Source organism: Callorhinus ursinus, unplaced genomic scaffold (assembly GCF_003265705.2).
Source record: "Callorhinus ursinus isolate GAN/ISIS: 27379988/994484 unplaced genomic scaffold, GSC_fseal_2.0 scaffold4, whole genome shotgun sequence".
NCBI classification, from domain to species: Eukaryota; Metazoa; Chordata; class Mammalia; order Carnivora; family Otariidae; genus Callorhinus; species Callorhinus ursinus.
In genome coordinates, this window is record NW_027397066.1 from 62,824,079 (window position 1) to 62,851,502 (window position 27,424).

Below are 27,424 nucleotides of genomic sequence, written 5' to 3' on the forward strand. Positions count from 1 at the left end.
CCTCCTCCAATTTTTACTGTTCTGACAAGGAGTCTGTGGCAAGTTTCCTTTCTGGCTTTTTGTCCAATTTCTGGTTTCTTTCCTAGGAGCTTTTCTTCGTTCTAGTCAAAATGCCCCCTCTCTCCTTCTCCCATACATGATATTTGCTGAAATTTGAGGTCGGTATGGGAATCTTGGGGGTATAGGGCCACATAAACAGGTATGTTTTGATGATGACTTTGGATTTCTTAGAGCACTGAATAATCCTGTCCTCTAGATGGGGAGGTGTGTATACTCTGGTCATTTGAGCGCCTGGAAGGACCATCATATTCCCCCATCTGTCCCCTGAAGCCCTGCATGTACCAGATGTCTCACCACCACCTTTCTCTGAACGCCACCCCCTTTAGCCTTGATTTAACACCACAAAATCTTCTGACCTTGAAATGTCCCCCAAGTGCACAGATGGCACTCCTGGGACCATTCTTGGGAGACTCTGATAACTGACTGGGTGAGTCAGGAAAGTAAGAGAACCGTGGACTAGTTAATAGTAATGATAATGGCTAATACCTGTAGTTTCTAGGTGTGCCTAGTGTTTTCCGTTATTCACTTTAATCTTGGCCCAGCAAGCTGAGTGGGTCAGTATGTCCATTCCTGTTTTATAAAGAGAGCACTGAGGCTCAGAGAAGCCGAATCTCTGATCCTAAGTCACCCTGCTGGGTAAGTAAGAGTAGGCACAACCAGAAGCCTGGCTCCTGACTCCTCGCCTTCTGCCTGGCCCAGCACACCAGGTCATATCGCCGTTTGGTGTCTAACTAGCTGCCTCCCCACGAGGCCCAGGAGCCCCCTGGAAAGCCATACACAGTTCTGTTGATTTGACTTTTGTCTTTCAGGCTGCAGCAACCACTGTGTCCAGTGCCAAGGTCCCCATGAGTGCACTCGCTGTGAAGAGCCATATCTCCTGTTGGAAGCCCAGTGTGTCCAGGAATGTGGCAAGGGGTACTTTGCAGATCACACAAATCGACAATGCACAGGTAACTCGGAGACTGCTGAGTCCTCTGGAAAAAAGTGAGGCTCACCAGTAAATCAGGTGTGTCGATTCTCAGGTAACCAAGGAGAATCTGAATTAGAAGCAGAATGAAAACCCAGACAGCTAGGAATTAGAAACTGATGGCTTCCCATGCACATCTGCCAATTGCTGGTTAAATAGAATATAGAAGTGCAGGCCAATAATTGTCTTGCACAAATCAATATTGTCTCTAAGGGTCTTTATGGAAATTAGGCCAATATTTTATGGAATGTAAGGCTTATGTTGAACTAAAGTGAGGTATCCATTAAGAGCAGATCACCTCTATTGACGTGGGCACAGAATTTTCAGTGTGTAGACTAAATTACGGGTGACCCTGATTTTGGCACAATATCCTTGAGTAGGATTTCTGAGGACAATTTAGTGAGATACACTGAACTTTTCTCATTAAAGTTCAACCCAAAGCCTTAATCTCCTTGTCCATTGTGTTATCCACGAGAGTTTCTGCAGTTTGTTCTCATCATTTCCATTAAAACTTGATATCATATGCCCTACTTTTAAGAAAACCTGACATTTAGTAATAAAGCCACGACCCTGGCATGGCATTTTACGTTTCACCACAGTCCTCCGTCTTCATTATCTCATTTAATATTCACAATGAGTTGGTGGTAAAATATGGCAAACACTAGGAATCCCATTTTACAAGTAAAAAAAAAAAAAAGAAAAAATGGCTTAAGAGTATTAACCAAGGCAACATAAAATCAGATATTAAGCCCAAGTTTTCTGATTCCAATTCTGAGCCCTTACACTCTACTACCTCTGTATAATAAAAATCTTAATTAAGCAGAAAAATTGGGCAGTAAACACTTGATTTGTAGAAGTTTATTAACTTGATCCAAAGAAATAATCCTAGCGTCCTTTTATGAGCTTGCTCTCCTTCTGCATTTAAGATAATAACGATGATGATAATGATGATGTTGATGATGATGATGATGCAGTGGCATTAGTAGTACAGCTGAGTCCTTTTGTATGCCAGGCACTGTTGTAGTCTCTTCACATTGTAACACATCCTCCCAACAGTGATTTGCATCAGGTGCTATTACCATCCCCATTTTTAAGATGAGAAATCACACCACAGATGATTAAAGGATAAATTGTCCCAAAGTGGACAGCTGATAAGTGGTAGAGCAGGAATGGTACCCATAAAGGGCCTGTGCTCTTAATCACTGTACACCACCTCCCTTACAAGTCATTATGCCTAACTCTTCATACAATCCACGTACGTGCAACATGTTCACATCACAGTGCATTCAGTGAAAGTGCGCCTCTGTGTTCGCTCTCCTTCTGAGGGTAGAACAGCTCCCTGTGAAATTCTAGAGGAAACCGTTAGAATCCCTGTTGCTGCAGTTGGGGGTCGTGTGTTGCTCGTGCTGTCACTATTTTTCTCTGTCGCTGGTGGCCCTCGCTGGCTGCCTGTGCCTTTGCTGTACCTCACTTACTGTGGCCTTTCTTTGACAGCCTGCCCTCAGGCATGCTTGCGGTGTAGCCACCGGGACCAGTGTCACCAGTGTGACCATGGGTTCTTTTTGAAGAGTGGCCTTTGTGTTTCCAACTGCATTCCTGGCTTCTCTGCCCGCTCTGATGAAACCTGCGCTGGTAAGTGCTTCTTGTCAGATGCTCTGCTGTATATTAACCTGTGATTTCACCATGCAAAGGGTGAGTTTGTAGATACAGTCAGCTCATGTGATATGAAATGCAGGATTCTCATTCCAGGAATACAAAGGAATAAGGGATTGTTTATAGGACATGGACGTTGGGGAAACTCAACTTCTAAGATCTTTGGGAAAAAGAATCTGTGCTTTAAAAGTAACAACTGTCAGATCAGAAATTTGGCATAAAACTTAGGTTTCAGAACTACAGCTATGTTATTGAAAATTACCGATATACATATAATTTATTTGCATATATATAAACTTATAGAGCTAATTATGCCACGGTTCAATGGTGCATCCTTTGTGGACATACTGGAGATAAATTACAAATAAATAATGAGTAGTGTGAGGAGACTGCCCCATTAGGGTCATATGTTTGAAGCAAATAGATTTCAAGCCGCTCTCCTATTAAGAATAAGGTGACATATTAAGGGAATTGATCTAGTCTTGTCCAACACATTAATGGACACTTCACCTTAAACAACAAAAGAGAAGCAAATTTAAATTCAGTCATAATTTTGAACCCCAAAGTTTTATAGCTGAATGAAGCTTGAGAATTGTAGTATAGTTGAGCATTCTTCAGCTTTTGAGTGTCCTTCATCAATGACACGAGGCATATTTTAACACCCATAGTCAATCACATTTTCCGTCTCTAAATTTCTGACCTCCAAAGATATTAAGACTTCCCATGGGAAAAAGACATCTTTGGCTCATTTTATTGGGATCCTTCTGAAAACCCCAAGTACTTGAGAGTCAACCTACTCCTCTTGGGACGTAATACAAGTCAACTTGTGAAAATGAATTCCACTTTCATTAGAGTAATCTTACAGTGGACGTAGTCCCCTCGAAACCTGGCATTCCCAAACTGTCCTGTCCGACCTACTTGTAGAAGGAAACATTAACAATTCAAGTCTGGGCAGAACACCTTGCAGGAGACAGGATGAATTTCACATCATGATCAGATATTCATTCATCAGATGTTTCCTATGGCAGAGATAGTAAAATTTTAAAACAAAGGGTGTACACTTCACATGAATTCTGAATGTAAGCCGCTGATAATCATACTTCATTACAGATTAACTGGTACTGTTCGAGCAAATGGTATTAGACGTTTGCTTTTTTCTTTACCCTTGATGGGTCTGATGGTCAGATGTGATCAAAGTATTAGGTTAGGACTGTGGTTCTCAAACTTGGAAGTCCCATTAGGATTGCCTGAGGAGCTTGTGAAGTCACTGAAGTGCCCGCCCCGGAACATCGAAGACAGAATATCTGATGGTGGAGCTCAAGTATCAGTACTGTTTTAAAAGGTCCCTATATGATTCTTTATTGTCATTATTGAGATATAATTCACATACCATCGAATTCACCCTTTAAAGTATACAATTCAGTGGTTTTTAGTATATTCACAAGGTTATGCAACCATCACACTATCTAATTCCAGGACATTTTTTTCTTCCTAAAAAGAAATCCAGTAACCATAAACAGTCTCTCTGTAGTGCTCCCTTGCCCCAGGCCCTGGCAATCATTGATCGACTTTCTGTCTCTGTGGGTTTAACTATTCTAGACATTTCACATCAATGGAATCATACAGTATGTGGCTTTTTATGTCTGGCTTTTTTCATGTGGCAAGAATATTTTCAAGGTTCCTCTACATTGGAACATGTATCAGTACATCATCTCTTTTCTTGGTTGAATAATATTCCGTTGCATGGATATACCACATTTTGTTTATTCATTCACCAATTAATGGACATTTGGGTTGTTTCCACTTTGCGGCTCTTAGGTATAACTGCTATGAACATTCATGTACAAGTTTTTATGTGGACATATGTGTTCAGTTCTTGTGGGTATATGCCTGTAAGTAGAATTACTGGATCATAGGGTTGTCCTATGTTTGTTTGAGGAACTGCCAAATGGCACCATTTTATGTTTCCACCAGCAATGTATAAGATTTCTAATTCCTCCACATCCTCAGGAATACTTTTTATTGTCCTTCATAGTGGGTATGAAGTGGTATCACATTGTGGTTTTGATTTGCATTTCCCCGATGACTAATAATATTGAGCACCTTGTCGTGTATGTAATTATTGGCCTTTTATATATCTTCTTTGGAAAAATGCCTTTTCAAACTCTTTGCCTGTTTTTAAATTGGGTTACTTGTCTTTTACTGAGTTGTAAGAATTTTTTTATATATATTTCAGATACAAGTCCCTTTTCAGATATATAATTTGCAAATATTTTCTCACACTCTATGGGTTGTCTTTTTCACTTTCTTACTGGTGCCCTTTGAAGATCTTTAGTCCAATTTATCAACTTTTTCTTTTGTCACTCATGCTTTTTGTGTCATATCGAAGAAAGCATTGCCTAATTTAAGATCCCAAAGATTTTATCCTCTATTTTCATTTAGAAGTTTATATTTTAACATTGAGAATTTGTGTTATTTTCATATGCATTCAGGGTGAGAATCACTGAATTAGAAGGAGGCTTATGGTGTACAATAGCCTAGAGTCTCATTTCTGAATGAATGTTATGCGTCTATTTATTGAGAAAACCCAAAACCTTATTAGTGAATATGCCAAGTCTGATCTTTGGATCCTCTGTTTTCCAGGCAAAATATACACTCCTAGTCTTCATGTGAATGGTTCTCTCACCCTTGCAATTGGTTCAATGAAGCCACTGGATTTTCCCCTTCTGAATGTCCAAGACCAAGATGGCAGGGTAGAAGACCTCCAGTTCCATGTGGTGAGCACTCCCACCAATGGTCAGCTGGTGCTGTTGAGGAATGGAAAAGAGGTTCAGCTCGACAAGGCTGGCCATTTTAGCTGGAAGGATGTGAATGAGAAAAAAGTGCGTTTTGTGCACAGCAAAGAAAAGCCCAGGTGACTCAGTGTTCCTTTGTTTTCCTCCTGCCAACTTTCCGTCAGTGCTTTGCACCCCGCCCCCGCTTCTCAATAGCTACCCCTTCTCCTGTGGGGAAGATCGATACTCCAAACACGCCAACGCTTCCAGCTGCCTGTCATTATTTCCCTGTAATTGCTCCGAGAGTATGCTTCTGTTAGAGGCATTTTCATTTCATCACATAATTGTGGGTAATTCTCTGATGTGACAGGAAAGTTCCTAGGACAATTACCCAGTATTTTTGGCCCAACAGAAACAAAACTGGTTATCTATGCAGATTGCTACAGCTGCTTCTTCAACATTAGGGTGATATACTGGGAGTGAGCAGTGGCTAAAAGATGGAGCACATGCTTTTCAAAGTGTTATATGGTTCCTAGAATTCCAGAGCGGGAGGGAAGCTAAGAGTCACAACTTTTTATTATCCACTTTATGGGATTAATTGTGGTTGATTTTTAAGCCGGATCCAGTTTTCCTCTGATGCCTAGCACACTTCTGGCTGTCTTTCTCACCCCAGCTGACATATGCTTCAGGAATGCAATTGAATGTTAACACTAACCCAGGCAAATAGAGTCATATAATTAGCAGAGTTAATCTGCTAAACAAGAATCAGAGAATACACCCCAAAGATTAGCCTCGTGGATTATCCTTCATCCAGCTCTGCTTCATTAGTGCAGATAATTCAGAGTGGACTACGTATGTTAGCAGTGGATTCAAATATTCACGGTAAATATTTTCTACTGTCACCACTGGAGATTTTTGTTGTTGTTGTTTTAAGGTTTGGGCTAGGAGGCAGGTGGGGAGAAAAGTGATGGCACTTTCTCTATTGCAGTTCAGAGCCAGAACCTCAAAAGACCATCTTATAGGAATAAGAACAACTGATATTTACTGAGTGCTGACTATGACCCGGGCATTGTAGTAAACACTTCATGTGAATGCTGTATATTTATGTTCCCAGTCTACAGACAGGGAAACTGAGGCCTTGAGAGTATAAGCAAAGCCAAGTCTCCAATCCCTGGCTCTCTGACTCCACAGCCCATGCCTTTAGCCACTATGATTTCTGCCTCCTGAGTAATACTAGGAATAATGGGTGTGCTTTCATCCTCAAGGGGCAAAAGATCCTTGCACAGAGACATATTGCTACAGATGGAACTTAAAACCCTGGCGTCTGATGCCATAGAGTCACTCTTCGGATTTATGCTCCAAAGTCCTGCATTCATTTTGCTTCAAGTGTAGTTCTCGATTGTTTGCATTACACACACACACACACACACACACACACACACACACACACACACACACACACACACACACACAGCTCCGTACCTGTAGTCCTTTGCCTTGGAATCTTGTGAAAAGTGGGTAAAGTTCATAAAGCCCCAAGACAACCAAAGTTACTCCTCTTGTCTGTTTCACCTCTTCAATCTCTCATCACCTGTTTTCTTCCAGAGTCAGCTCTGTACCCCCAAACAGGACAAAGAGTGGTGACGATTTTGCAGGGAATTCTTTCAGCACTCCTTTTACTTTGGGGTACCCATTTTAGCATCAGATCTTCTTTATCTAAAAATTCAAACAAAAGAAAGAACAGGAAAACAAGATTGGTAGTGATGTGTGAAAAAAGAACATTCTATACGTTGCCAAATGATACAAAAACAAAAGGGGCAGCTTGCCATATGGGTTTGTGGTTTTGTTTTTCCTCATGAAAATTTGACTGTGATTCTTTAGCACTGGATTCCTTTGGGGTCAGAATGCTTCTGGGGAGTATAAGACAACCTGCAAATACGGCCCATGGTGGCAGGCGGCATGCTGAGCAGTTATCAGAACCTCAGTGCCACCAAAACATCATTTTCCCCCCCGTAGGTTAGGAGTAACCACTCCTTGTTCCTTCCTCTTGCTCCCCTCGGTTGCTTTCTCTGGACGTCTGCGGATGGGAGTGAAGAGGGACAGGACCTAAATGGGACAGAAAATCAAGGGGAGGATGAAATGGGAGGAGAGACAAGATCTATTTTTTTTTAAATCAGGTTTATGGAGGTCTAATTTGGGTTCAATAAAATCCCCCATCTTGAAGCGTACTGGTCTGTGAGTGCTCACAAATGTGGACATTCTGGCAGTTCGAAACCACAACTGCAAGCAAGGTTTGAAACAGTTTCATCAACCCCCCAAGCTCTCCTTTTTACTGGGACTCCCTTCCCTCCAGTTTCTGGCAACCCCTGATCTGTTTTTTTACTCTTACTCTGATAGGTTCCTTTCCATTCTCCAATTTAACCATTAGCCTTCACTATGTTCCTAACCTGTCTTGGCCAAAAACTGGTTTTTCAACCATTTATATAGACCTTTTAGAAAAATCAAAACCAAAAAGTTTATGTAATTTTTACATTATTTTGAGATCGGAGAATACACCATAGTTTTACCTGTATGTCACTGTGTTCATCTGGTTATTTTCATTTATAATATGAATATTATATCACTGTAGTGTTTTGATCCAATTTCTTCCATGCACATAAGCTGAAGATATTTTTAATCCTTGTTTTTCTAGAGACTAATGACTGCATTTTCTCATTCCTTTCTTGGGGACTTCTTTTAGGAAAGGTTACTTTTCCCTGAAAGTTAGTGACCAGCAGTTCTTCTCTGAGCCACAGCTGATCAACATACAAGCATTTTCAACACAGGTAATAACAGTGCTACACGATTAATAATTTCACACGCGTGAATCAAGGTTTCTACTAGTTATAGCAAAAATGACCTAAATTAAGCTAGTCTCAGATTCTCCATGAAATACCACTGGAATAATTTTTAGAACTTGTGGGTAAGAACAACAGCAACAACAACTAATTGCTAATACATCTATAGTTTTCTTCTTTGTATTTTTCATTTAATCCTCAGGACAGCCCAATGAGCTGTTGTTTTCCCCAGATTACAGATGAGGAAACTGAAGTCACAGGGAAGTTAAGTAACTTGTCTGTGGTGAGATAGCTAATAAATGAAGAGCCTAGATTTGTGCCCAGGAAGTCTGGCTACAGAGTCTGTGCTCTTGCCCACTAATTTATGGTGCCTTACTTTACTATACTGAATCTGATACCAGCCCTTCAGAATAATTTGAAACTGTTCCAATTGTTAAGACTTCCCTAATCTTAGGTAAAGGGGTTTGTTTTGCCTAAATATTTCTCTCTCAGGGATATGAAATTATATTCAACTACTTTTGCCTATCTGTCACATAGCTGGGCTACCTTTTCATCGGTTTGCCGTAGGTAGAGCATCTCATTAAGGATCTACTTAAATAAGGTGCCATTGTGGTCATCAGCCAAACAGAAGTCTGAGGAAATCATGGTAGATGCTATAAAACTCGTGTGATGGCTCTTCTGTTCCCATCACTCATCTCTGTCAAGATGTACTTATGTGTCCAGAATACATATAGTGGTAGATGGTCTGAGTAACTGAGCTTGAGGGATTGAACAGCGGAAATGTGCAAAGAGAGTAAGAAGATAGAGTCTTAAGTTGTGAACAACAAGAGAGTGGGATATCAGCCTGGGGAACCAAGACTACCTAAATACCCAGACCTCAGTAGTTAGTCATGATTCAAGGAAGGACATGAGATTATTGTTTTAAAACTAATTTTTTTTTTTTTAAATTTTGGTCCAAACATGAAAAGACCATGGACTGTGGATAATACAGACATAACCCCGAAGTGGCTCCCAAATGGTGTTCACAGGCCAGCTCTGCTCTTCTTGATGGCATTCTTACTTCAGGGGTGATGGAAGTTGAGGGATGATTAGAAATTGACCTGAGGTTCATTTGACCTCACTGTTGGGCTAAGAGTATGAATTTTGTTTTAATTAAAACCGAAACATGTAAAAAACAAAAACAACGAAAAACTAAAGCATGTGATCTCTGTAAGTATGGGCCAGAGGGCCACATCAGGTCTGAGGACTGTCTCACTTAGAAGTTTTGTTTTGTTCTTTTTGTTTGTGTTGGTATAGTTACTCTAATTAGGTGAATTAGAGACAGGGTAGGTACTGGCAAGTGCCTTTCTCATCTGAGACAGTGAGTTCCTATGGTTCCCTGAGTTTTGTTTGCTTGTCTTCCCCAAATCAAGTGAGTAGATAGTGGCAGCATTTTTAAATTTTATTTATTATATGAGAAACTTGTTTCATTTTGACTTTTTTTAAAATGGAGTTTTAGAAATTACTTTGACCTTATTTTTGTTCCTTTACCTTCCTGTGATACTTCAATATGATCTTGAACCTCCCTGAGATTTTCTCATGCGAGTTAATTTGGTCTTTTCCATTTATGGATGTTGACATCACCTTTTGACCGCTCCTTTTTCAGAATCCAAGGGGCCCTTCATCCCCACGTATCTAGAATCACAGCTTCTGTATTCTCGCTTGGGAATTCTGAGGCGTAGCTGTCATCTAGCTGCCTACTATGTGACTATTACAATGGCACGTTAGTTAGACATGACTCCAACGGATACTGAAATTTTTACGAGGCCAGGAAGGGTAGTTTTAAAAGAAAGTTTTAAAAGAGAGCCATTTGGATTAAAGAAGGCAATGTGCCAAAAAAAGTCCTAGATGGTTCAACTTCAAACAATATAAAAAACTAAGATAATGTTTTCTTTGGCTTCTGGCCTCAATTTTTTTTTGGGGGGGGTAATTTTTTCTTTTGTGGTTCATTAACTTTTATCTTTATGAAAGAATATTTTGTTTGCTCAAGTTGGTGAGGGGAAACGTGATAATCCTGCGGAAATCATCTGAAAATTTACCACGTGAATTAGCCAGGTGGTTGTCTTACTCAGACCGCGATCTTATCAGGCTTTAAAACCTGAGTTGGCCCTTCAAGATGTGGATGAGACGGCTTAAAGAAAATTATTGCCTGGGACCAGATATCGCATGATTTCAGAATCAGAAGTATCTTACCCCAAGTGCAGTGTAGCTGGAGTGAAGTGCTCAATTCCCAACACAAGTGCAAAACTTCCATGCCTCTTAATGTTCTCTCTTGGAAGCAGACAATTGGTTGGGATCCCTGCCTCTGGGTTGATTTCAGTTACAATGCAGGGGATATAGTGTAAATCCAGATAGCAGAGACTGCCGAGATTCAGAAATAAGTAGCTCATCTCAGTTGCCTCCAATGGCCTTGACATGGCTTGAGAAGCCTCCAGAACCAGAAGTGTGAAGTAATCTCACTTGCTCTGATTACTACGACTGTCCACACCTCCGACAAATACCTTGACTCTGCCACAGTTTGGCACTTTGCTGGAGCGTCAAGAGTTCCTTCAAAAGCATAGAATTATCACTTAGGTTGTACACAACTGTATCTAGTCCACTGGTGGTCCTCTCTTTTCCTGCTAAATGACTTCTCCTTCCCCTCAACCCCTCAGGCCCCGTATGTGCTGAGAAATGAGGCCCTCCGTATTAGCAGAGGAGAGAGAGGAACCATCACTACCCAGCTGCTCGACATCCGAGATGACGACAACCCACAGGATGTGGTGGTCCAAGTGCTTGGTCCTCCACTTCATGGCCAATTGCTCCAAACACTTCAGTCCCCGGCAACCCCAATCTATCAATTCCGGCTGGATGAACTCTCTAGGGGCCTTCTCCAGTATGCTCATGATGGCTCAGGTAGCATATCTGATGTTGCAGTCTTACAGGCCAACGATGGACATTCCTTTCGAAATATACTGTTCCACGTGAAGACGGTGCCCAAGGTAGGTGTCCTTCCTAAAGCTGCAATTTCCTTGCAGCTAGATATGAAGTTTTGTTTATGATACTATTTTGCAGTATTCATAAAGTTAAGATATGGATAGGTATCTATTCAAACATTTATTAAGCATCTATTATGGAGATACTTAGGATGTTCAAAGATTCATAGAACACAGTGCCTTGTTGTCCACTGATGCTTTTGTCGCCTGCCTGAGCATGATCACAAGAATCAAGTGCACCCCTGTTTTTGTCTGCCCTTCTGCAACAGCTCGTGCAATGTGAAGCTCATAGTCGGGTTATCGTAATGAATCAAAAAGGATGAGGTCAGCCATTCTGTTAGCCCACCTGAAGGAGGATGAGGAAACTCTCTCTTTTAGTAATCACAGGAACACTGATCAGCCTGAGTCATTCCGGTGCCACCTCCATATGTTTTTGTCATGTCCATGAGTACCTTTTCTATTATTTACTTAATATTTTTCTTTGTATCACCTTTTTTATTGTGGTCTCATCCTAATAAATGATGCATATGAAATCATGGGCTTAATGTAGAATTGTACTTCTAAAATATTAAAATTAATACTAATACATAACCATTTTTTAAAATATTCATCCACGTTGTACATAGAATGTTCTTGGATACTATTAATGGGATGACTATCACGCTTTGGGAAATACTGGGCTAACCCATGCTAGATCCAAGAGACCTATTGAAAAACATTTTCAGAACCATTTATTACTTGATGATATTTCACCAGAAGCTCTTTTCTCTGTTATAGCCAGAATGACTCTTTCCCATGGTGATAGATTGGGAGACTTACCATTTTTATTGAACTTTTCATTCCAAATATCAGTAGCCACTGAAGTGTCATTAATGATTAGCTAGAGAGATTGATTTGCTGAGGACAGTTTAGAAATGACTTGTCACTTTCTCACTGAAGATCACTCAAAATTTGTGACGGATCCTTGTGAAGGTGAACAGCTTTAATGTAACATAGTCTGTTGGCTAGTTTCTTGGGCTGTTGTCTCGTGATTTGCAGCTGATGAAAACAGTGATGGTGGCTTGAGATAGATGGGAGTTAAGTGAAGGCTGATTATGAGATAGAGTTGGCAGATAGCCACTTTGTAGCTAATCCTAATTATCACCCTCTTGCAATCACCCTGGGAGATGAGGTTTAGTTGTGGAGAGATGAAGTCTAGACAGACACAGAAAGTTTCTTTTCTTCCTGCTTGGTTTCTTTCCAAAGACTGTTACAGGATTTCAGCACAGCGCTAGCAGCCGCCTTTCCTATAGTGGTTTCAATCTCCACATTTGGAGCTCGGTTCAGTGGATGGCACTCTCATTTTGTATGCTATGGTCTAAGGTTGAAGAGTATTTCTAGGATTTTCACTGCTTTGACTACCAAAACAAAACAAGGAAAAATGAAAGTTTAATTTACAAATAAGACATAAGCACAGAACTTGAGACTCCTTGTAGTGCTTATAACTTGGGATTCATGTTGGTATTTACAGTGTCTGTCCCTCCTGCTTCCTCCTGCCATCACTCCATCTCCTATATTGTTGTGCTTACATGTCCGTCAGGTGAACTAACGGCTTCTAAGCCAATGAATGGGATAACGAAACCAGCATCCATCAGGATGTACTAATAAATCTGAACACTGTAATACTGATATTTTACAAATGCATACTATGTTTCCTTTCAGGAGTTCAAAGTACATGTTCTTTACGTCTATTCTGATCTTTACAATATCTTAATAAAGAAGGGTAGAAGAGAGGCCTTATGACCTTATTTCTTCTAAAGGAAGTCCTATGGGTGGGAGGTGTTTTTGTTTTGTTTTTTTTTATCTTTTTGGGCACTAATGCTTGATGTAAATTATTTCATTTGATGTTCATGATCATTCTAGGATGTTTGTACAATTATTATCTCTAATTTTCCAAAAAGGAAACTGAAGAAGTTTAAAAACATTTTAAGAAGTTTAAAAGTGTTTGTTTGTTATAAAGGTATTTTGTGCTGAAGCTGTGATTTCGACTCAAGTGTGTTCTGGCTCATCACACTTAACCCACATGGCTTTTTTCAATCTAGCCCATATTTTTCAATGTGTTGGTCATATATATTCTGATCCCCCTAATGGACAGAATCGAGACAGCAATTCAGTCATTTTCTCAGTGTCCTATCCAAGCAGTCTGGGCCCTAAGCCTCCTGGAATCTTCCCTCTGGACTGACCACATCTTGTTACAGGTGAAGCTATTTATAATCATAAGTCTGCTGGAGCCCAAGAAGAAAATAATTGCCTCAGCTGTTAATGGCTTCCAGTACATGTATAGTCAGACATGATTGATTTCATCCTGATAGCCGCTTCTGAAGATGGGCATCCAAGTCCCTACCCTGAGGCTGCCTGTGTATTAAATTTGGAGTCAGGCCAATCACTGGCTGATGTCTACCTGGTGGTTTAAATGGCGTGGCAAAGGGGATTAGGTCTGATTCCTGGGGAATGGATGTACAAATTAATCCCAATGTTGTTCAGTAGAAAACTGAACCCGCTGACACAGATGGAAGGAGAGGGAGAGGTAGAAAAAGAAAACCTTGTGTGAGCAGCAGCTATTTTAGTCTTCCTCTCTTAAGCAAGGCACCTCGTAGGAGCTTAGCACATTTTTGTTGGATGGGTAGATACTTGGAGGGAGGCAACAGCTTGAGTGAGGCTGATTCCCATGTTCCTACCTTTGAATCCATCTCTTACGTCAGATGAGAAGCCTTCAGGCTACCTCTGCTGATGTTGGGGTGGCCTATCTGGGACGAAGGGCAGGGGCTGTCAGTTCCACTCTCATTTTTCAAGTTCTGCATCACTTCCTCCAAACTTTCGTCCTTGGCCTGGCACTGAGGAAATTTGTTGCCCTCCAGGCTTACGCTGAGTCGCTGAAGAGAAAATAGATTTAGGACTGATGTTGAAACATGCTCTGTTGGGGGGAGGAGGCAAAAGAAATCAAAAAGATTAAAAGGTAATAAAGAATGCTCTGCTGAACAGGCTTTCATTAATTGGGCAGATTACCAAACCTGAGCCTGCTAGAGATATGATTTTAAAGCAATTCGGCGTCTTATAATAAGGGCTAAAATGTGGGCAGAGAAAAGTCATGCTTATTGGTGGGTTTCTTTCCACTGCCGGGCTTTCAAGAAGTTACCTTCTTTTTCTTAATTTTTTTTTTTATTATGTTACTCACTGTACAGTACATCATTAGTTTTTGATGTAGTGTTCCATGATTCATTGTTTGGGTATAACACCCAGTGCTCCATGCAGTACGTGCCCTCCTTAATACCCATCAGCGGGCTAACCCATCCCCCCGCCCCCCTCCCCTCTTTTTCATTAATTAAGGCATCTCTGGAAATCATGCCTCTTTTTCCACTTTGGCAATAAATCTGATGATCTTTGTGACCTCATTTGTTGTTGTTTGAGTAGTTACTTTCTGCCACTGGGTGATGCTTTGATGTGAAAAGCCCCCAAGTATCATGCTATGAACTGGATGGAAAATTCTGTTGCTAAGAGCCCTCTCTGGCTGTTGGAACTTGGTAAGGCCCATGTGCAGCTAAAGGCCCTATTTTCCTTTCCCTCAATTTTATTAAAACTTGTCCTCCCAGTGGTTGTCTGGCAAGGATACCATTTGATAATAAAGGTGCTTGTGACAATTAGAAGTATGGCACAAAAATGTTAATTTTTTGAATAAGAGTCTGTCTATCTCGTAAATAAATAAATCCTTGCCACATGTCAGGGTTTCACTTTTTTTTTTTTTAAGAAGACTTTTATCTATCTATTTGAGGGAGAGAGAGCACAAGCAGGGTGAGGGTCAGAGGGAGAAGCAGACTCCCCGCTGAGCAGGGAGCCAGACGTGGGACTCGATCCCGGGACTCTGGGATCATGACCTAAGCTAAAGGCAGACACCTAACCACCGAGCCACTCAGGCACCCCAGAATTTCACCTTTTATGGACTTACTTAGCTTATTCAATTTGGCATCTTATAATATTGCTCGGTGTATATGTTCAAAAAATGTTTGTTGATTACAAAATTTTGTTTGTTTATAAAGTAGTGGAAATCTACATGGAGAGAAGGTTCTGTGTTCTTGACCTGAAGGAACAGAGCTTCTGAGGAGCATACACACACTGTCCAAACACACAAAACAGTCCAATTATCTTTCCATCCTTTATCCTGGTAAATAGCATCTAAGTTTCACCTTCTATGTCCACCCTACATGATCCTTCCTTAGAATCCACAGTGTCCTTTAAGGTTGCATTTTAAAAGCTATGGTATAAAAGAGCCTTTGCAAATTAAGACTTTTTTTTTACAGAATAAATAAAATATTAGGATTGCTATTACATCCAATTATAGTCATTTTCTATTTGATTAAGTTTTAAAATTTTTTAGCTTTAGTAGTTTGGCCCAGGGTTGGGGTACACTGTCATTTGAGATGATCATTTATGCCCCAACATTTATTTTAAGGGAGGGAGTTTTCATTTTATTTGTGAGATTTTTCCTTCTAATGATAGAAGCTACTTCTGGTTTACAGCATTAATATTTTTATTTGTAATACAGTATATAATGGCTAAACTTGATTGCCAACATTTCTGTATGCCCATTGTTCCATGAGATGAATTGGAAGAACTATTTAATTTAAAGCACTCTTGATTATGCCCCCATAATCCCTTTTTGGGATTTCATTGCTTTCTAATGTGGTATCCTGAAGGATATATAAAACATTACTAGGTAGGAGATTATTCAACTCATGTTATGGCTAATTTCTTGAGCTTACAGGGATATATGCACCATTGTGCAGAAGAAAAAGAGCTACAAGGAGATAAAGAAATTGCAAAATGTCAGAATCATTGGGGAAATGAGGTTAAAATTTGTTTGGCTTTTCTGGACACTTTAACTATAGAAAAGATGGTGTATATATAGCCTTCTATTCATCTCTTCTTGAACCTTCCCTGGACTCTCTCCCAGAAGAAAGCAACTGATAAAACCATCTTCATCATAATGAGTGGGAAGAATTATACTTCTTTCCCTTAGACCGTTGTCTGTTTCTTCTTAAGTATTATAAACAAATAATTCAGAAACAGAGGCATGTATAGTATCTGTTTATAAATATAAGTATTCTAAAAGACCTGTCTGTGGGATTTCAGGAGGACCACTCTAGACCCAACACTATTTCTGTCCTGAGCTGTGCTTCTCCTACTTCAGCATGCCTCCACATCCCCTGGGGATCCTGTTTAAATACAAGAGGAAATGCATCAAACTACAAAGCTGCACAGCAAAGTAAACAGTCAACAAAATGAAAAGGCAGCCTATTGAATGGGAGAAAATGTTTGAAATCATATATCTGATAAAGGATTAATATCTAAAATATATAAGGAACTCAAACAACTCAGTAGCAAAGTCATCATCATCATCATCATCATCATCTAGTTAAGACTTGGCCTAAGGATCGGCACAGACCTTTGTCAGAAGAAGACATACAATGGCCAATAGGTACATGAAAAGGTGCTCAACATCATTCATCATCAGGGAAATGCAAATCAGAATGACAATGAGATATTACCTCATACCTGTTAGAATGGCTATTATCAAAAAGACAAAGGATAACAAGTGTTGGTGAGGGTCCTAGGAAAAGGGAACCTGTATACACTCTTGGTGGGAATGTGCACTGGTGCAGCCATTATGGAAAACAGTATGGAGGTTCCTCAGAAGATTAAAAACACAACTATCCTATGATCCAGCAATCTCACTTCTGGGTAGATACCTAAAGGAAATGAAATCTGTGTCTCAAAGAGATATATGTACTCACATGTTTATTGCAGTGTTATTCACAATAGCCAAGGTATGGAAACATCCTAGCTGTCTCTTGATGGATAAATGGATAAAGAAAGGGGCACCTGGGTGGCTCAGTCGGTTGAGTGGCCAACTCTTGATTTCAGCTCGGGTCATAATCTCTGAGTCCTGGGATCAAGACCCACATCGGGCTCCACGCTCAGCGGGGAGTCTGCTCCAGGATTCTCTCTCTCCCTCTCCCTCTGCCCCCTCCCCACTCGCTTGCTCTCTCTCTCTCAAATAAATAATAAATCTTTTTTTAAAAAAATGGATAAAGAAAATCTGTTCTACATATATAACGGAATATTATTCAGCCTTAAAAAAGGAAATCCTGCCATTTGTGACAGCATGGGTGAGCTTGAAGAACATTATGCTAAGTAAAATAAGCCAGACACAAAAAGACACATTCTGCATGATCTCATTTGTATTTGGAATCTAAACCAGTCCAGCTCGTAAAAGCAGAACAGGATGGTGGTTGCCAGGGGCTGAGGTAGGAGAAATGGGGAGATGTTAGTCAAAGGTAGCCAAAGGGTACAGTGGTTCAGTTACCAGGGATGAATAAGTTCTGGAGATACAACATATAGCATGGTGGCTATACTTAATACTGTATCGTATACCTGAAATTTGCTGAGTGGTTTGACCTTAAGTGTTTTTACCACATGCACACACAAAAGTGTAGTTGTGTGAGGTGATAGATTTCTTAATTAGCTTGAATTTCACAACATATACGTATATCAAAACATCACGTTGTGCACCTTAACTATGTACAACTTTTATTTGTCAAATATACTTCAGTAAAGCTGGTGAAAAAAATGCAGATTCTAAATCAGAATCCAGGGTGGGGCCTGGTTCTGAACTTGTAATAAGCTTCCAGATGTTGCCTTTGTCCTAACACTGACATATAAGGGGTATTGTCTCCTAAAGATTTACACTCACACAGGAATTAGAGAATTGTATTGGTAAAGTGTAGCCAAGATAGAAATGTAGTGAGAGAGACATCTGGGGACATGCATTCAGGTCCCAGTACTTACTTGCTTGGAATATGAGAAAACACATTGCTTCATCAGTCCCAGAATGTGGTTGTTGGTGTATGACGGATTTCTGTAACTATAATCAAACTTGAAGAGACTGCTTCTATTAGAGAGATTTCTAGCAATTAAGACACTGGGTCTAAGTGTACTATGTTTTATGAAACTCTTGCTGAAGTTAATAGGGATTTTTCCCCCAGAAGTCTGGGGAGGGGGGAAGGGAGGAAAATTCTTGGTACATTTGGATGTTTTTGTAACTAATATGCTGTATCAGTTGTGAAAGGAGAAAATTCTTGGGAGTTTGCCCCTGAACACTGATCACAATAGAAGGTGCCTTTGCTGCCATTCACCTGGGGACTGTTTGACTCGGTTCCCTGGTAATTGTGGTGAGAATAGCTATGACGACCTCTTGTCAGGGGCAAATGCTCTCGTGTCAAGTGGCTGCGAAGGCACATTTGTTGTCTTCTGCTCTGAATATGCCCCTCCTGGGAGTGGTGTTTGCTCTGTTCTGTTTATTGGCATATTTGAAAGTAATAACAGTAATTTATAAAAACATCCCCTTTGAAATGCCCCATTTTAGGATACCAGATTGACTCATTTTTAAAGTATGAAAACAAACTGAAAGCTGAAGACAGGCAGGCTCACTAATCTCCTTCCGTGGAAAATGTCAGTTATGAGGCTTTGGAAGAGGTGCACACCTTGCAAATCAGGAATGGCAACACTTTTTTAATGACATTAGCTTTAGCAATTAAAATGGGTGCCTTCTCAGGAGTGCTAAAGAGGTGATTTCTTCCAGTCGGCTATTCCCAACGGTTGTTTCTAAGGCTTCACTTTCAATCAGTCATCAAGGCCTGTCAGTTCGGCCTCTGGTGTTTTTGGAAACTGTTTTTAACTCTCCATTCCTGCTGTGATGACTTTTTCATCTTCTCTCAGCTGAGCCATTACAAGAATTTGTCAAATGGTTTCTACAGCCCCAGACACATGTCGGTTCTAGCCCCTTCCATCTCTTGCTGATGGAGGCTTTATAAACCCCAGACCTGCTCATCCCCTTTCCTTCCATGAAGGCGCATGTTGAGTTTACCGGGCCTACAAGATAAATGGAGACTTTTAGTACAGCATTTACCTTCTACCAGCCAACCTTAAGAGAGGGTCCCTTTTTATTCACCCCCCCCCTCCTGGCTCCATAAACTCTTCTTGCCCAGACACCTGGGTATTTTATGAAGCACACAGTGCATTGCCTCATGTCTTTGCCTCGGTTGGGCCCTCTGCACAGAATCTGTTTCACCACTTGTCTCTTAGAAGGGCCATGTTTTGGTCATTCAAGAGTTAAATGATATTTCCATAGGAAAGCCTTCCTGAGCATTCCTCCCTCAAAGAGGAAACCTCCTTTTTCCTTTATTCTCCCACAGCACCCTGCTCAAGCTTCTTACAGAGCATCATTTGTGATGCATCCTGATTATTTGTCTGTGGGGGGACCACTAGACTGTAAGTTCTGAAACTGACATCTTGTTTAGGCATTCTTATATAGCTCAGGCCTCCGGCAAAAGAGCTGGCCTATAATAGGTGCTTAATGGATAGTGCTTGAGTGTGGGTGGATGGGGAGGATGGAAGGACAGTGAGATGGACAAATGAAAGAAAGAAATGGAGAGACTTGTCTTCCTGAACAAAATAAGTTATTTGCTTAGGATAAAGTAGAGGGAAAAGTAGGACATGTATGGACATACATACACATGCATATATCTACACACAATAGACATACATAGTTCATAGACTCCAGCGCTATGGGCATCTCTTATTAGATGATGGCTGGCAGCAGTAGTACCTGATAGCTTATGTTTTTAAGGGCTGATATATATTCTGTTTAAGTCTTAAACAGAACATAATCCATATATGTATGTCCACCCTCAACTCCTAATCACAGGATTTTCACAGCCTAAACCACTGAAGATTAGCTCAGAATTCAAAATTACAGAACAGATGAGGGAACAGTCCATAGTATGATAAGAAAAATGAACAAAATGATTAAAATTCCAAGGATTTCAAAGGAGTAATCATAATATATATGTATTTATTTATATATATATATATATATATTTTTTTTTTTGGCTTGGACTTAATAGTATACTCTTTCCTTATTCTAGAATGATGCAGGTCTTCGGCTTGTGGCTAATTCAATGGTGTGGGTTCCAGAAGGCGGGATGCTGCAAATTACCAACAGAATCTTACAGGCTGAAGCTCCAGGTGCCCGTGCCTCAGAAATCATCTACAAAATTACCCAGGACCACCCACAATTTGGTAACTTTTTTTTTCCTTTGTCATGACCTCATGATTGTATCCAGCAGTCTTGGACTTGCTTTGCTATGATGCCATGCAGCAAGGTTGTGATTCCAATGAAACTGACTTTCTAATACCTCACACATCTCATTTAAACACAGAATAGTCAAAATAACTGTCATACTGTACCCATATTATGTACCAGGTGGTGTGCTAAGTAATATAGACCTGTTAGTATATATGAAAATCAAAATTTAAGTTTTAAAATAAGCTCATTTTACAGAGAAAGTAACTTGCTGAGATATGGTTCATTTTAGCATATATAGCTAATAATTTCAATTTAATTCTGAAGCTCAGGCTCTCAAACTCCACCTTATGCCCCCCCCTCCAGAACATCACCAGACTTCTTGTTGAGACTTTAAAAAAAAAGTTTTACATAAAAACATTTTTAAAGATCTCCATTGTTAACTTCCACTCCCAGCAAGATAGTAGAGTATGATAACTTGAAAATTTTCCCTCGTCGTCATCATCTAGAAGTGCCGGGTAAAAGATAAGAATTATAGGGCACTCATGGCTGACCTTCCAAGAGTAGAGAGAAATCTCCAGGTAGCAAATAGAGAAGGAGCTTAAAGCCAGTCTGGGCATGAGCTAATGGAACAGCTTCCCTGAGAAGGCTCGTATGTGTCCCAGTAACCCAGGGGCTTGAGATGTAATGCTCATGCAGAGATAGAAAGTTACGATCCTATATAAAACTGGGACTCTGGAAAGACTTTCAGTTAGAGCGACAGAATAGAAAACAAGAAGGGCACCAGCCCAGAGAGATGGCAAAGAAATCTACTTGTGTTTCCTAGGGCTCAGACTGAAGCCAGAAAGTCTGCCGAGAAAGCAGAACTTCAGGCCTGTTTCTCCTGTAGATCCAGGGTTAAGTTATACTGTGCACATTGTCTGAGAAAGCCACAGCTGAGACATTCATATGAATATTAATCTCAGGCTGATGATACTTCTTGGGTCCCTTGCAGAAACTGGTAGAAACTGTTGTGGAATATCCACCCTCAACTCTGGATCACAGGATTCTCACAGCCTAAACCACTGAAGATTAGCTCAGAATTCAAAATTACAGATAAGGAAACAATCCGTAGTATGATAAGAAAAATGAACAAAATGATTAAAATGGAATTTTAATTTCAAACAAAGGAGTAATCAGAACAACTATGAAACAAGCATATTAAAATGATTTAAAGACACAAAAGAAGGAATTGAAACTGTAAGGCAATAACCAAGTGTCATAAAAATAAAAGAATAGGCAGGTAGATTTTTTTTTAAAGAACTAAATAGATCACCTGAAAAAGAAAATTATATTCATTATAAGTAAAAACTTTCTTGGCATGTTAAATAGCAGAGGAATAATAATCCGTTTTTCCTCTGGGTTACTGGATTTTAAAAATTATGTATTTTCTGTAGTGAGGGAAAAAAGTTAACTTTTGTGCAATTTAAAAGTAATTTCGATGGGGTGCCTGGGTGGCTCAGCCGGTTAAGCATCCGACTCTTAATTTCAGCTCAGGTCATGTTCTCAGGGTCCAGAGATAGAGCCCCACATCGGGCTCTGCACCAAGAGTGTGGAGCCTGCTTAAGATTCTCCCTTCCTCTCCCTCTGTCCCTCCCATCGCCCCCGTTCACCCCCCACTCACACGCTCTCTCTCTCAAAAAAAAAAAAGACTTAAAAAAAATAAAAGTAATTCCAATGTCAACAAAGACATTGAAAAGCATAATCTAATCAAGAATTACTATAACCTGAATGGGAGGAAATCAGAGAGGGAGACAAACCATATGAGACTCTGGATTCCGGGAAACAAACTAAGGGTTGCAGAAAGGGAGGTGGGGGGAGGTGGGGTAACTGGGTGATGGGAATTATAGAGGGCACATAATATGATGAGCACTGGGTGATAGTCTCAACTAATGAATCATTGAACATTATATCAAAAACTAATGATGTACTACACCTTGGCTAATTGAATTGAAATTAAAAAATAAAGAATATAATTATAAAATAGTTGGTCTAGCTGGAGTGTCTTTTATTATAGTTGTGTAACTTTGAGGAAGGCAAGTGGACCCCTTTGAGCCTTAGGTTCTTGGAAAGGTTAGGCTAGATAATTTTTTTAACTTTTTATTTTAAAATAATTTTAGACTTACTGAAAAGTTGCAAAAATAGTACAAAGAGCCCTTGAATACCCTTAATCTAGCTTCCCTCAATGGTAGCATCTTACAGAACAATAGAACAATTATCAAAACCAGGAAGCTAACATGGACACAATGCTATAAAAATTAATCCACAGACCTTATTCAACTTTGCATTCTTCTGTCCACTGATTTTTAAGCTTGATAATGTTTAAGTCCTTTTCAGCTCTAAAAATCTTTGACTCATTTGATGTATTAAATTCTCTCCTTTATCTTGATCATTAAAAGCCAAAAAAATTTAATTTCCTAGAGACAGCCCAATATTCCAATATTCTGTTTAACTCTTAAACAGAACAATGCTGAATTAAATCATTTTTTAAGCCATTTCAGCTTGATAAACGCCATGTAGGCTTGCTTGTGACCCTTTCCTACTATAACTCTTCTAATTAACTTCTTCCTATGAACATAATCCTCTTTCTGTGTGTCCAGAGCCCCCTATTAGTAAAAATCAAATCACATTACCCTTAAGAAGCACTCAAGAGTGCAAAAGATGGTGGGAACTGGAAACCCACTTAACACCAATCTGCTTACATCCATCTATCGCAGTGGTGTGAATTTGTGGAGCCCCTACCCCCTTGCTACCCCAGCTACTGGACTCCCTCATCACTTTAGAACGTTTCAGTTGGGCTTTAGACTTTTTGTGAAGACCTGACCATGGAACTGAACCAAATGTAAATTTCTTGTGTAGTAAACGCATAATGGACCCAAGTTCCACCACTGACAGACTCATCACTGCTCTCGAATTTAAGCGTAGACAAGTTGATTAATACTTGCACCTTTAGCTACTTCACAAGTTTGAAAGTAAATTTAATAAGATGGTTTTAATGAGGTAACTTAAGTATCATTTGAGGGAAAATCTGATTTAATCCAACACATTGCCAACTCTAAATTATTTAGCATCGGGTAAGAAAGCTTTAATACAGATTTTCTCAATCCCAAAATAATTCATGGAGATTCCACTGAGATTCTAATTCTTAATACCTATCAAATTTTCCCTTCAGAATTCTTGCTTAAACTATAGAGTTCAGTATTAAGGAAATCCCAAGTAGAGATTATTTTGTTTTTTTAAACCCAGACTGTTTTGTAAGCCTGGATTTCCGTGTATCTAAAGGGTCAGCTCCTTGTATTTGTCATAATAAAATCAGAGGTGAGGTACTACACAAAAGCTGTCACCTTGCTGGGGTGAACCCCACAAAATACTGATACTTCTCCCTGTCTCCTCATGGGCATATCACAGAGGCACCTGGTATTCAACAGACCCAGTGCTGAACTTCCCTCCATCCTGCTCATCCATCCGTCATTGCTGCCCTTCCTGTCAATGGATGATCCCTCCCCAACTCTCACCCTTCACAACCACAGGTGTCTAGTTCTGTTGCTTCCACTTACTTAGTGACTGTCATGTCTGTTTATTTCTTTCCAATCTTACCTCCGTTGCTTTAGTTCAGGATCCCATTGGTCATCTGGATTTTGCAGTGGTCTCACAATTGATCAAACTGTCTACATAAATGTTAATTACTATTATTCCCATTTTTATAAAATAAAATTCAGCCTCTTTAACAGTTCTTTCATAGGCTCCCTGTATTCTGATCATATATGCTTTGTGTTCTAAGTCAGTTCGTGCCATTCACCTACTGAAATCTCACAGTGGCTCCTGGTTGCTTATGGAGGACTAATCTCAGGGGTAGGAACTGCATCTTGCTTATCTTTGAATCCCCATCCCTGAAGCGTCTAGCATGATAGCTAGCACCTAACAGGTACCCAGTCATTCTTATCTGAGTTGAAATTCACGAAATTCGTCAATATCCTATGGTTCCTGTTAATCTGCATAACATGGCAATTTTTTAAGATCTGAAAAACAGGTTTATTTCATTAGGCCTGGTTAGAAAAATTCTGCTTAGTTTTTCTATTATAAAGAAGAACAGCTAGGAAATTAGCATTTGAATATTTTCTATTTTTCTACTTTCCACATTTTCATTGTAGAAGTCTACTTTCAGAATATTTTACAGCTGTACTCACATTCCTAAACAGTCTACATCCTAGAAAAGCATGTTTATTATGAACAGAGGTTGAACCAGGGAGAGACGGCTAATGGAGTTTGTGACTTGGGTATAAATGAGAAACAATACTAAAAAGAAACTAGAGCAAGTTGATTCTATACATGACTTTATAAAGAGACTATTGATGTTTTTTTTCATACTTCAGTATTTCATCACCATCCTGATGCTCATTTTGAATTTGAATTTAGTGCATATAAATATTAGAAGGAATATTTCCTTCAAGTAAGAAAATTGCTCTAGTGAGATCATGCTCATTTTGAATTTGAATTTAGTGCATATAAATATTAGAAGGAATATTTCCTTCAAGTAAGAAAATTGCTCTAGTGTAATCAAAATGTGTTTTCGGTTGTCCAATGTGTCTAGTATACTTAGTGTACTAAGATCTGGGTATCCTGCTAGAGAACCTCTCCCTCTCCCTACCCTCCCCCCTTTCTATTCCTCTTACCATCTGAGTGGTGAGGAGGCTTCTCTCAGATTTATTATTAGATGCATTTTCATGAGAACATGGCTTTTGTTTTCAGCAGTTCATCCCTTCTCCTGTTTGGTCTACACTTGAGGGCATTTTATCCTGGTGAAATTTTAATTGTTTCCATAACACCTTTGTATTTGCAATCTCACTTTAAGGAGATAGTAGCTTCAGGTGAGGAACAAGCGATAGAAACAGATTGGTAGTGTTGTCGTTTAGATTTAGGCTTCCTTGCTTCAATTCTAATGAATTCTAAAGAATGATGGAGGAGCAAACAAGATCAGTTATTCAGGAGGGTAGATACGAGACTGTGAACACAAAACAACCATGACTGAAATCTCAACTCCTTCACATATCATCTGTGAACTTGAAGAAGTTACTGAACTTCTCTGAGCCTTAAGAACTTTCTTTAAACGTAGATAACAATAGCATCTTCAGAAGGATCAAATAACATAATGATAAGGATAGCCAACATCCTTTTTAAGTACCCGTGAACTATTCTTATTTTACCAATAGGAACAGAGGCTTATAAAGCCTACATAAAGCTCACGCATCTTGACATGGAGCTGGGTTTGAACCATCATATGACGTGCTTCGTGCAGTCCCCGCCATAGGCATCCCAGGGCCAGCTAACATTATTCTCATGGTACAGAATTCTCCCAAGAATAACTCTTTCTGAATTTTTTCAAATTTCCCATTGTGTTTACACCAAAAATGTCCAGGTTAGAAAGCATTTCCTGCTACACAGCAAGTTGTATGTAGAAATGAATCCATCCAGCGCCCGTATTTGAATATTTGCTATATTCACAATTTTATGTGACTTAATTGATATAGTCAGTAACCTCATACATGAATTGCCCTTGAATTACTTTTAGTGTTTTTTAGCTGAGAGACTGGGAATTCTGTGTCTGTAGGTGAATTTGATGATGCTTGAATTCTGTGTTAATATACTTGCCTTCGCCTCAGATTAAAAATAAAGACGTACCTAATTTCTGTTGAAAAAAGGTAGTAGACAAGGAGATGAGGGCTCTGATTTACTCTTACGTTTCCCAGAGATCCTCACTAACTATGTGGCTTTCTTAGGAGAGGTGGTCCTGCTGGTTGATATGCCTGCAGACAGTCCCGCAGAGGAAGGGCAGCACCTGCCTGATGGGAGGACAGCAACTCCCACCAGCACCTTTACCCAGCAAGACATCAATGAAGGCATCGTGTGGTACAGGCACTCAGGAGTCCCGGCCCAGAGCGATTCCTTCCTCTTTCAGGTACCCTCCGCTGCTGACTGACATCTTTTCTGATGTCTGGATGGTCTGACGAAAACCATCGCCATTATTTTAAACAATTTGGGTCATTTTCTGTGTCGCCTGGAAATCACATTTGGTGGAAGAACAAATGTAATTAATAGCATTGAGAGGTTTTTTAATCTCCCGATTGAGTCCTACAATATCTCTACAAGCAGAGTCATCCCATGGCAGGGAGTTTATAATAGATAATGGCCAAAGTGTTTTGGGGGGAAAAATGTTTTCAAAATATTAAAGTGCCCTATGGAGGAAAAAAAAAATATTTCTTTTTTCAAATGTTTTTGGAACATTTGCCATCTTATGATAAGATCAGAGGCTTATCATACCCAAACCCAGTGGGTTCATATTTCAGTTTTGCCATGTACTAGCTGTACAGCTTTGGGAAAATTATTTTGGCGAAATCCTTGTGCTTCATTTTTCTCATCTGTAAAATAGAGCTACTATGAGGATTTAATGAGCATGTAGGATACTCCTGTCACTATGTATGGGTTTGTTACTACCATTTATAAAGATTGATCAAATACCAGTGCTAAAGACCGAATGTCTGTGTCCCCCTGAGATGCATATGTTGAAATCCTACCCCCTCCCTGTGCAATGGTATATGGACGTGAGACCCTTGGTAGGTGATTAGGATTAGATGAGGTCATGAGGGCTGTGCCCTCATGAATGGGATTAGTACACTTACGGGAGTCACAAGAGAGCTCGCCCCGCTTCCCTGCTCCCTGCCGTGGAGATGCAATGAGAATTCAGTGGTCTGCAACCCAGAAAAGAGCCCTCACCAAAGCCGAACCATGCTGGCACCCTGCTCCAGACTTCCAGTCTCCAGAACTGCAAGAAATAAGTTTCTTTTGTTTATGAGCCACTCAGTTTATGTATTTTTGTTATAGTAGCCTGAGCAAACTAAGACAAA

General features: G+C 39.9%; 1 protein-coding gene across 3 annotated transcripts in view; it reads left to right on the plus strand.

Moving 5' to 3' along the window:
• The window catches only part of FRAS1 (Fraser extracellular matrix complex subunit 1), a 404,840-nt gene that overhangs the window by 255,776 nt on the left and 121,640 nt on the right, over window positions 1–27,424 (plus strand). For 2 of the 3 annotated variants that reach the window (XM_025887777.2, XM_073891815.1), the window contains exons 25-31: window positions 870–1,010; window positions 2,522–2,659; window positions 5,324–5,594; window positions 8,195–8,279; window positions 10,985–11,311; window positions 20,326–20,479; window positions 26,300–26,478. In XM_025887777.2, coding sequence (XP_025743562.1) covers window positions 870–1,010; window positions 2,522–2,659; window positions 5,324–5,594; window positions 8,195–8,279; window positions 10,985–11,311; window positions 20,326–20,479; window positions 26,300–26,478 — 1,295 coding nt within the window. The remainder of the gene's footprint in view (window positions 1–869; window positions 1,011–2,521; window positions 2,660–5,323; window positions 5,595–8,194; window positions 8,280–10,984; window positions 11,312–20,325; window positions 20,480–26,299; window positions 26,479–27,424) is intronic. The other variant, XM_073891816.1, reaches the window with a different exon arrangement.